General features: G+C 47.7%; 1 protein-coding gene across 1 annotated transcript in view; it reads left to right on the top strand.

The window, feature by feature from the left end:
* Nucleotides 1-51: 51 nt before the first annotated feature.
* Nucleotides 52-11,222, top strand: part of UPRT (uracil phosphoribosyltransferase homolog) — a 13,353-nt gene continuing 2,182 nt past the window's right edge. Inside the window, exons 1-4 of the mRNA XM_057370135.1 lie at nucleotides 52-362; nucleotides 5,623-5,665; nucleotides 9,343-9,412; nucleotides 10,435-10,497. Of these exons, the coding sequence (XP_057226118.1) occupies nucleotides 70-362; nucleotides 5,623-5,665; nucleotides 9,343-9,412; nucleotides 10,435-10,497 (469 nt within the window). The 5' untranslated portion in view covers nucleotides 52-69. The remainder of the gene's footprint in view (nucleotides 363-5,622; nucleotides 5,666-9,342; nucleotides 9,413-10,434; nucleotides 10,498-11,222) is intronic.

Raw genomic sequence — 11,222 nt, 5'->3', positions numbered from 1 at the left:
CAATGGAGCGCGGGCGGCGGGCGCGCTTCCCCCGCCCCGGCGGCGCGCACGGGGGCGCGGCCCCGGCGCATGGAGGCGATGCCCTGCCAGAACCAGCGCCTCGGCCCGCGGCCGCAGGATGAGCCGCCGGCGGCAGCCACGGCTACGGCGAGCGGCGGCTCCCGGCTGATCCGCTTCGCCGAGCCCAGCGAGGACAGCGGCTGCCCCAGCCCGGAYAGCAGCAGCAGCAGCAGYAACGGGGTGGTGGCGGCAGTGACACCGGTCCCCGCGGAGGAGGGCGGCGCGCCGGCCATCGGGCCGCAGCTGAAGCTGCTGCCCATGAACGACCAGCTGCGGGAGCTGCAGACCATCATCAGGGACAAGTGAGCACGCCGGGCCGGGCCGGGCGGAGGCCGCGCGGGGCCGAGCAGCATGGGCTGGGGAGGAGCTGCGGCGGGCCGGGGAGACGGAGGGGAATCGTCGCCTGTCGCTCACTCCATCCCTCCCTCCTCCAGGGAGCCGCAGCCCCGCCGAGCTGCTCTTGGCCAGTCCCTGGTGCCGGCTTCCCCGCTCGGTGCGGCCGCTGGACGGATGCGCGGGGGAGTGCTGCCCGTGGGGTCGCAGCGGGGCCGGGCTATGCTCGCTGGGCCTGGGGGCCACGGCGGAGACCAGCGGGACGCGCTCCCGTGCCGCGTGTGCCGGCTTGAACGCCCGGGCCGGCGGTGCGGCCATGTCTGCTGACGCGGAGCCCGGGGGCAGGGCAAGGCAGCGCCCGCCCCGCGCCCCAGGGCGGGCAGCACTGCCGGGGGCTCCCTGCCCACCCTCCCAGTCGGGACTGCCGGGGACTGAGACGGCGTCTCGGTGGGTCTTAAAACCCCTCACAGACTTGACGGTCCCTAATGGGMGGCTTTTGCTCACCTCCGCCCCGCGGGCGGCTCGGAGCTTGCGTGCCACATCATCAGCGCAAGGAGCGTAGAGTACAATGGACTGTRAAGCCCTTGAGATAGGAAGCTGTGCCTTGTGGTCACATGGGCGGCCCCGGCAGCAGCTGGGGCTCGTTACCGCTGTTTGGATATCGTATCCTGCAGGTAGGATGGGGCAGGGAGCCGTTCTTAGGCTCTGACTGGAAACAGCTGKGATCACCATGTTCCACAAATGCATCTCAGGTGTTGGACATGTCCCTCCCACTGGTCACTTTTGCAGTTGTGCTTGTACAGCACGTGGAAGGTGATAGTGTAAGGTATTAAAYATAGCATGCAACGTAAGACAAACCTCCGTAGCATACATCTGTTTGCTATAAACTACTGGTTTGCAAGAACCACCAGCAAAGAGSTGTGAAATCAAGCCTAGCAATGGAGTGATCAGGTTCTGAATAAAACCCTCACTTCCTGCAGCAGCATGGCTTTCTGACATCTGCAATAAGTCATTGCACAGACACTGTTCTTCACTGTGTCTCACATCTGTCCATCATTTTGCTATTTTCTGATATCTGGGCAAATACTATCAATGTAATTACTGAACTCAGGGTTTTAKTATTACTGTTGTACACAGGTTTTGACTTCTTGCAAATACATTTAAGAGGTTTCTGGTTACAGGGAGGTGTTCCAAAAAGCAGCTGCGATTTTAACTTGAAGAACATTTTTTTTAGAGTTACATCAGCTTCATTGCACTAGACTTTTGAAAGAGAAAGTCTAGAATAGGACTTATAAACAATGAATTACTCAGAGGAGCTGCAGCAGTCGCAGACTGTATTTTTTTCTGAGTGTGATGTTGCCCTGGCAGTGGGGATAGAACTGTCACTTCCAAGCTCCCTTCCCAATCAGTGAGGAAAACTGGGCAGCAGCCTGCTCAGAAASGTAGGCTTTGTAGGTAAGGACAATAGGGAGATATTATTTTTGTATTCTGCCAGGAATTAAGCTGCATCTCATTAAATAAGTGACCTCAGACTGGCCTATTTTAGTGCTTGTCATTCAGAAAGATGCTGAAAGGGGAAGGGGAGTTTTTTAGGCACTGTTCATTAACCTTTCCCTGGGCAGCTGCAATCTGCCCTAAGACTACTGTGTGGCCAAAAGAACCTCCTCCTCATCATAGTTGTGAACTGACAGCAATATGGCTCAGAGCAGCTAGTGGTCAAAAAATCTGATTTAAGATCATAGAGGGTTACGTTCACATACAGTGCTTGGAAAGAGAGAGAAGCTGTGTCATCACAGGCAATTAGATCCCTGTCACTTAATCTTTCTGGATTAAAAAGGAACAGGTAACTCCCTAACTCGAGGCGAATATTTAGATTACTTAATGCTGCAGAGGATGGATGTTCCAAGTACAGCAATACCTGAAAAAGGGCAGACATTAAAGGGCAACTGGGGGGGTGAGAAATAGGGAAAAAGTCATTTTGGGACTATTGCTGTAAGTGAGGAAGCGATAAATACTGAGAAAATCTGAGTGCTATGCAAAGTAGAATTGGGTGTGCTAACATGGAACTAAGGACAGTCAGGGCAGGTGCAGAAGACCCCAGGGACTCCATTTTGTCCATAGCATGAGCTGCTCAGAGAAGTGGAAAGCTCACTCCTTAGGAAACATGGCCTTTCAATTGGAAYAACTGTCCAGCTGTAAAGAAAAACCCACCTTCATGTGGCTAGTCTGGTGTCCCATGGGATTCACAGGTGGCTGTCTCGGTTGGGGATGTCCTCCTGGTAGTCTAAAATGACACTTCTGCATCCTTAAAATTAACAAGAACATGGTCTGTGTGCCACAGTTGGGGAGATGGATAGATCATCTCAACCTAACTGTGCCTGGGTTTCCTCATTTTCCCTCGGGCTTGTYACTTTTCTGTCCAGCAAATGCATAATGGGGGCAGGTGCTTTGTATACTGAGTTGGATATGAACCTCGAGTGCTCTAATGGGATATGAACTGAAGTATTGAACATTCTGGAACAAACAGTTACAGCCTCTTTACAAGGAGGGAATGATCTCAAAGTAATTTCTGGCCTCCYAGGTGTGAACCAGGGACCTGGAAGCTGAAGTGAGTAATGCAGTGATGTGTTTATGTAGAAGCAAATTCATTAACTCAGGTTTGCAGTGTTATTTTAAGTCCTGATTTAACAACAGACACAATTTAAATCCAAATCCTTAAAGGTTCTTGGGTCTGTTGGGTGAGATAATTCTGTGGTGTTCTGCTAAAGCTTCTTATTCCCAAGGAACAAAGTGAAACATAGAAATGCAGATGGCAAAGTTGTTGGATGTGCAGTCCTGGCTTCTGCATGGAGCAGGGGAATTCAGGAGAGTGTAACTCGCCTGTGCTGAGTGAAGACAACTGCTGCAGGCAGGGAGARTGGGATCCCTCTGCATCCCAGCCCAGGCATGGAAAAAATTAAGGACTGCRGCCCATTAGGTACTGAAATGCTGCAGGTAGAACATGGACCTGGTTTCCAGCTACATCATCTCCCTGAATGCCAACAGCTCATCCAGTGCCTTCAGTTTTCTTAAAAAGACGTTTTACAGATGCTGTGCAGGGAAAAGGCTTTTTTCCAGCCTGGCCCTCACAGTACCCTGGGTGTCTCTCAAGCAGTTCTGTGAGGTAAATGAGAGAAACAGGAATTAGTGAAGCYCCATCACCTGCCAGAGCTGTCAGTACTTGTCACTGGTACAAGTGCTAAAGCAGGAAGAAACCCTGCAGCTACTTTATATTACAATTCATTCCCAGAAAGCCATTTYTTCTCACCTCCTAAGACAGACACTGCCATACATCAGCCATGCTCCCCTGCCTTCAGAAACAAAGTGAAACTCATTTATATTGTGTAACACAATGTTCATGCTACAAATTAGGGTTTAATACCTCATATTTTTAGATGTTGTCTTGTTACTTGATTAAGCAGCTGAAACATTTTCTGGTCTGACATGAATCATTTATGTTTTTCTATCTGGTATTTAAARAGAACACTTCCAGTGGTTTCACAGAAGCCCTTTTATTTTCTGGCCCCTGGCAATTCTTACAAGATGTGGGGCTTGAAATGTGGTCACAGCTTTCCAGCTGCTCCTGCGCACGAGGTCTGACATTTTCTGTATTACTGTTATTTTTATGCACTGTGGTTTTCTGCTGCCCTCCCCCTCTGAAAAACCAGGTATGACCAATTAAGGGTGTGCAGTGAACTGTGTATGGGAACATCTGTGTCTCTGCAAGGACAGAGGAGTTGGTTTAAAGCCTCAATCTWTATTAATAACTCAGAACATTCACTCTAAACACTTACTGCAGTTGAAGCAGTGGTCTTTACATTGTTAGATTTGTCGTACATCTCTTTGTGAAATTCAGCTAAATTTTCTGAAATGCCAGTCTGGAAGAACCTAGACATGCAACTTTGGTACTTCCCTGTTAAAAAATAGTTATATACACTAACGATGGAAGTAAGAATCTTTCTAAAAGTCTTAATAAAATCAGGTCATATAATTGTAGGGATGTGGGGTTGTGTGTTTTTACAGTTTTGGGGTAGKTTTGAACATTAGCTATCTGGTTAAGCTCAAAATACCAGAAAGTTAAGAATATCCTGTCATTACCAGAAAGAAGGAAAAAAAAAGCAAACAGTATTTTAAACTGTGTTATTAGCACAAGGAAAGAAAATAGATTAAAGTGATGCTCTTTTAAAACGTCTTTTTTTTTTTTTTAATGGGAATAAGTGACTGGTTCCCAAACAATGAGCAGGCAGCCTCTTGASTTTCATTCATGTAAACATGAGGTGTCTGAGAATTTTGGGGATTAAATACAAAATGGTTTTTAAGGAGACATGCAGAGTATCAGGGTTTTGGAAACATGAGAGCATTAATAGAACATTTCATTTAAAAATACCTCTTATCATGTTGGTGCTGTATCTGAGTGTTTTCAAGGCTATTGTCCTGGAGCGTTGGCCTCTTGATTGGAAATGTGTCCTATTCTGATGTAGAGATAGTTGCTCTTGGCATGGGAAGCAAGGTGTTAGAGCTGCTCCTAAAATTCAGGCTTTTAACCTTTTGTTTTTCCTTCTGATGGGGCCAAAAGCCACACAGGCACACGAGCAAAAGGTTGTACCAAGACTAATAAGAGGCAGAGAGGTGTTTTCATGGGAATGCTCATTAATCCCCGCTCTGTTTAATCGCATTCACTGATCTAGTCCCACTGAAAGAGTTCCAGATAAGATAGGATGTCTCTGTTCTTTATCAGGTGTGTTGTCAGCCTCGGGGTTACAGATCTGTGCTGTCACTGTCCTGCAGTTTCTGACTGACTGGAGGACAGGCAAGTAAAAGCTCCCTTGCTCAGAGCTGCAGGGAATGCACCAGGCTGGTGCATCTCTGAGCTCAGGAGGTGTTTTGGAACTGAGCTTGAACTGCAGTGCCATGGGAAACCTACAGAACATCGTCCTTTTGTTTTTAATTGCTGCTGGTACAGAGCAGCAACATTGCCAGGAGTTAGAGCCAAACCCCTGYGTTGGGTCATTGCATCCCAATCTCTGCCACCAACCAGGAAACCCATGGTGCAGAACCTCTGGGATAAAYTTAGTATGTGATAGGAGACTTCTCTCTGAACTGCCTTAGAATATAGTATTTAATATTGTATTCAAGCAATGCTCTTGAAGTTATTCCCCAATTAAAAACATTAATTATTACCTTTTTCAGGAAATCCAGTAGAGGAGACTTCGTATTTTCTGCTGATCGTCTGGTAGGTGAAGAATTTTTTCTTGATACTGTACTTTGCAACTCCTCTATGAAATGGGTCTTTCAAAACAGAAGAATGATGGTGTGAGAGCAACTTTTCTACCCAAAAGAAACTGCTGTGTGGCAGCAACTTTCTGTATAGGGACTTCTGTTCACTGTTTCATCTCAACGGGTTCCAGAAACCATGTTGTTACCATACACAGCTACTCGAGGGCAGAGACCTATAGTAACAAGAGAATACTGTTCWAAAACAGATGCACAGAGACTGGAGRTAATTGAGTTTTGTTTTGAAACAGCACTTTTGATCTTGTGAACAGAGCAGTACAATTTCTTACAGCCTGGATGTTAGCAATTGCTTGCATGCAGAAGTGCCTCCTGATACTTGTTGTGTATTAGATTAGTAGCTCTGGGTGCATCCACATGGAGAATTTGTCTTTAACCATATGGTAGTTCCTGGCAGGGACAAAGCAGTTTGAAGTTTTCACATGTTTTAGTATGTCAGAACAAAGGCTGTAGGGGGTGCAGCCTTTATCTCATCTAAATTACAAGCTTAAAGAAATCTCCAGCACTTGCTACCATACACTTGCTTGTGTCCACAAGGGTGTTTGCTTTTTGCAAATCCACTCTCATTAACAGAGAGAAGTGTTTCTTTTTTCCCTTCCAACAGAGTCCAGAGACCATTCACAGTTCCAGCCACAGCAGGCAGGTTTCCTGTGATGAGCCCAGTCTTAATCCAGGCCTGATCCAGGCTTGCTCAGGTTTAGATATGACCACAACCTAAGATTGTGGCTGCAGGGCCTTTTATCTTCGTGGCTTTCCACTTTTCCCCCTGCTTTCCCCTTCTTGAGGATGTTTCCTGCATTTCAGTATCTTATTGTCAGTAATTGGTGTGAAGGACCTTTTCCATGTACCTTCTCACCTTTCTTGGGTGTCCTGCTGTATTCTGAGGCAAACACTGATGTTTTCCCCCCTCTCATTGCTGGAAACTGYGGCTTCCAGGCAGTGAGTTCAGGGCCTTGCCCCAGTGTCCTTTATGAGCTGGCYAGCACAGCTAGAGAGCCTCTGTGTGCTGATCCTGCAGCTCTTTGCCACAGAACCTGCAGTTCTGCTTTCCAYTTTGTAGGAGGAATTTTGCATGAAGGAATACGTAGGACTCATTTTCTGAATATTTTTCCTAGGTGTGACAAAGAACAGTTATAATTTAATGTGGGACGTGGTCTCTACTAAACTTGGCAAGATGCAAACAGTTATGACTTGCCATGGTTTCCACCCAGAGAGCAAACAGAGTTTAATGGCAAGAGGCAATACATGAAGGAAAGTGTGGGATTATAAGGGAAGAAAATACACATTGTTACAGTGAGAAAATGAGAATGACGTTGAGCTTACTGCTGCCTTGGCAGCTGTTAGGGGCAATGTCTCCTAAGGTCAGCAGAGGGAGAGGTCTTGAAGAATTTTAAAGGTGATGGATTTCTGGTGGTAAAGTTTTTTCTTCTGGCAGTTTGATTCATACATAGGGGATGACACAAAGGAAATGCTTGAAGTACTTGTGAGAAAAAGGAATTAACAGGTGGTGGAGGTTGGCAAGGAGTGTCTGAAAGCCACGGCCAGGACTGTGATCCTGCAGCGTAAAGAATGGAGGTTAAAGTCACCAGGATGAAGGAGAATGACAAAGCTGTGTGGTGTTTGTGAAGGAGGAGCTGCAGCTGAGGGAAGCAGTCCTCTGGCGTGGGAAACAATCAGTCCTCATGGCTGGTGCTGGTGGAACTCAGGGCAGGGAGCTCCAGCACCCTCACTCTGCAGGCTCTGAACTGGTGTCACCTCAGCTCAGAGGTGCTGGTGAAAGCAGCAGAAAGCACATTCTGGGGGGTGATTGGAGGCCTGAGGAGCAATGAATTCATTTCTCAGCCCTACCAGCTGCTCCATGTGTAGCASTGACCAGGTCACATCACCTTTCTGYCCTCCTGCCTCTRTCAGRGGGKGAGCATTCAGAAGTGGTTTGAAATGCTGAGCTGCAAAGAGCTGTACAGACACAGAGTGTGTTCTGCCTGCCCTTCAGCTTCCAAGAAAAGCCACACCTAACGGGTCAGAGGATTTTCTGCTCAGACTCTTCTACCTTGGGGCCAAAGCTTTACTTCCTGTTTCATGTGAGGCTGTAATATTGGTTTTATCTCCTAAGCAATGGCCACCACTTCTCTGGGAGAGGAGCATCTGGTCCTTGGGCACGAGAGAAAAGAGGAGGGAATTAATCCCTGARTGTGGAGGTGGCAGAAAGCACAGTGCAAAAATAAATGTTTTATCAACACTCAMAAGTTTACAAAGAATCCTTCCAGCCTCTGTGTAAAACACTGATAAGTGTACAAAGATCACAGAGATTGTTTGACCATAAAGCCTTCACTGGACTACTCTAAACTTCTGGCAGATTATGTGGAGCAATTCTAACCCTGTCAGCACTACAGCAGGGTGGAAAAAAAAAAAAAAAAAAAGCTTTTCTTCCAAACCTTTCAAATAGGTTGGCTTTTTTTTCGTGCATTAAGTTCAAAAACATGAAATAAAAATGGGTATAGATGTTCCAGAAACTGACCACAATCTCTGACTACAGCTGCCACAAACCCAWCTCTAGGAGGAAAAAGTTGAACTGAAATGACAAAAATATCTTCAAAGGGGGACTATGAGGGACCATTTCTGACAGAGGCTTCCTGTGTGCCAGGAACTGGGGCAGAATGGAAGAACAGGAAAAGCCTTCCAGGCAGCCTGTTTCTGGAATAAGAACTGCCTGAGGTGARCAGTACACCTGCTCCATCCCAGGAGCATTGCCTCACTTCTGCCATCTCACAGTGAATTTTGAATAATCAGTGATTTTTTTTTGGTTTATGCTCTTGCTTGGCAATAGCTTACCTTGAGCATTTCTGGCCTGTGAATCTTTGGCTCACAAACAGAGAGAATTTTCACATCTCTAATACCCAGAGCATCCTTCAGGACAATCATTCCAGGTGCAGATGGAATGTTTTGTACTTTGGAATGTTTTATACTTTGCAGGGCAGCACCAGGGAAGGGCTTGGGGAGGGTGTGGGGCTYSTGAGCTGCCCCTCCAGCTGGACCATCCAAAAGTGGAGGGAATGGCAGAGCATCATCCCATGGAAAGCAGAGCTGGCAGGGGCTGGGAGATGGAGGTGTTAAAGAGATTCCTAAACCTGCTGGCTTGTCTTTGTGTGTGCAGCTTCTGTGGCTGCTCTGGCAGGCCAGCTGCAGTTTAGACCTAGGAACAGGGATGTGAAAATAGACCGCAGAGCCTGCCTGATGGGGAACTGAGGGGAACCTATCCCTTTCTTTCACCTTCACCAGTATTTCCTGTCAGCAAATGYACTTGCATTGATACCTCRCCTGCTGAGAAAAATTAGTGGTGYCTCTGCCTGCCAGATGTAAATAAAGCCAGTTTTACAGTTGCTGATGAATCTCCCTCTTCTTCCAAGTTTTTTCTGCAAATTGTTTGATTTGTGGGCAAAAGATAGGCTTCACCCCCAAAAAGTCTGTAAATGCACTCCCTAACTGCTATTAAAAAGATGCTTTTAGACCCTTTGGGCTGTTAGCTGCTCACCCAGTCTGTAACAATTACTGCCATAAAGTGCTTTATCTCCAAAGATAACAATCCCCGTAAGCTGATCCATCTCTTTGGTTCTACAGATCAGACTCGTGGTTGAAGAGGGACTGAATCAACTGCCCTACACAGAGTGTACTGTCACCACTCCAACAGGTACGTGGGGAATCATCCCTGTCCTGGGCAGGACTGGGAGTGGGACTGATAGAAAAATAACAGAACYGTTACAGCAGTCACAGAATATCTCAAGGTCAAAGGGACTCAGAGGATTGAATCCTATTCCCTACTCCTCACAGAACTGCCTAAAACCCTGCAATATGCAGATGGTTCTTGACCTCTGACAGACTCAGGGCCCTGACCAGTTCCCTGGGGAGCCTGGAGGAGTTCACCAYGCAGGGCAGAGCACAGAGTGAGGTACATAACTGAGCAAAACATACACTCACCGTTGTCATTTTATTAAGGTTTAAATTGGTCTTGCAAAACGGTGGTGAAAGTGGACCAGTGCATGTGCACGATCAGTTCACCTGCCCACACCACAGCCTGGAATTCAAACTGATGACATTTCACGTGCCCATTAAGAAAAACGCACTTGGCATGAGCATTTTTGCCTTGTCAGCCTAAATCTGGCCCTGCAGCTGGGGCCAGCTGGGAGTGAGGGTGAGCAGGAAATGAAAAGTGGCTGTGTTGGCACTAGRAAAAAACAGTGCAGGAGTTGTGGTTCCTCCTATCAGCTGCAAAGATCAGGAAGGTTGTGTGCAGTACTCAGAGGCAGCTGCTGAGTGCATCAGAAGGTTATGGGGAGCTGCTCAGCTCCATGGTGTGACCCACAGAACACCTGTGAGAGRTGCACCAGCTGAGCCCTGTTCCCCCTGAGAACTCCACTTGCATTTCTGCACGGGGACAGTCCCACCCTCTGCAGTAAATCATTGGTTTGTCTTTACTTATACTTAGAGAAAAAATGGACTGCAACCCCTCACCTGTGAAAGCAGACAGTTCAGGTAACCACCATCACTCACCTGTGCTCCTTTTTACATTAAACAGCAGCTGCGTCACCTCTGAGCAYTGGTGCCACGTCTGTTGCCATCAGTCAGTGACAGATCCGTGACCATCTCCTCTCTGTTCAGAGAGAGCAGAAAGGAGCAGCCACTGCCACTGACCCCTGCTTTCTTTCCTCCCAGGACACAAGTATGAAGGAGTCCGATTTGAAAAGGGAAACTGCGGGGTCAGCATCATGAGAAGTGGTAGGTGGTGCTGGCAGCTGAAGGAGCACACAGTAAATGCTTTAGAGACCCTAAGCAACTCCCTTTCAGAAATGTGCAACAACAGTTTACCCAAACCTGCCAGTTATTGTTCTTACGTATCCTTGATAAGGGAATGTCCAGGAATATCTCCCATTAACTTTTGAAGAGACAAATGGCTGGAACAGACTTCCTGTGGCCTCTTCCCTGGCAGAGAATGGCCTTTTCATTTGCCATTCCCTGTGAGGGGCCAAGTGCCCTCCCTGGTTCCCATCTGTGCCCAGAGCCAGGGCCCCTCCCCAGCCACGCTCCGTGGGGGCAGAGTCCCCGTTACTGCCCAGTGCTGTGCAAACCTTTGGCTCTGTGCTGCCAAATGCAGTGACAGCACAGCTCTGCCCCACACTCTGGTACTGGGATGGTCCCAAACCCCACYCACCMGCTCTGATRTTTCCTGCTCTCTCCTGTGAGAGCTCAGCACAGCYGGGTGGGAACACCAAACCCAGGGGCTCAGGAACACTGAGGAGACTCTGTTTGCTGTACACAGAGGAAAAAGGGAATGAGCTTCAAGTGTTTTAATGCTTAGAACTGTTCACCAGCACAGGGGTGGGACTGTCCCTTTTGGGTCTGTCCCATTTGGGGGCTGTCCATTTTGGGGACTCTTCCATTTGGGGACTGTCCTTTCAGGGACTCTGCTATTTGGGGATTGTCCCATTTGGGGACTGTCCTTT

This window comes from Malurus melanocephalus, unplaced genomic scaffold (assembly GCF_030028575.1).
Source record: "Malurus melanocephalus ecotype Western Australia unplaced genomic scaffold, MMel_1.1 scaffold_120, whole genome shotgun sequence".
Taxonomy (NCBI): domain Eukaryota; kingdom Metazoa; phylum Chordata; class Aves; order Passeriformes; family Maluridae; genus Malurus; species Malurus melanocephalus.
The sequence above is the reverse complement of the archived record's forward strand: the minus strand, read 5'-3'. Positions and strand labels throughout refer to the sequence as shown.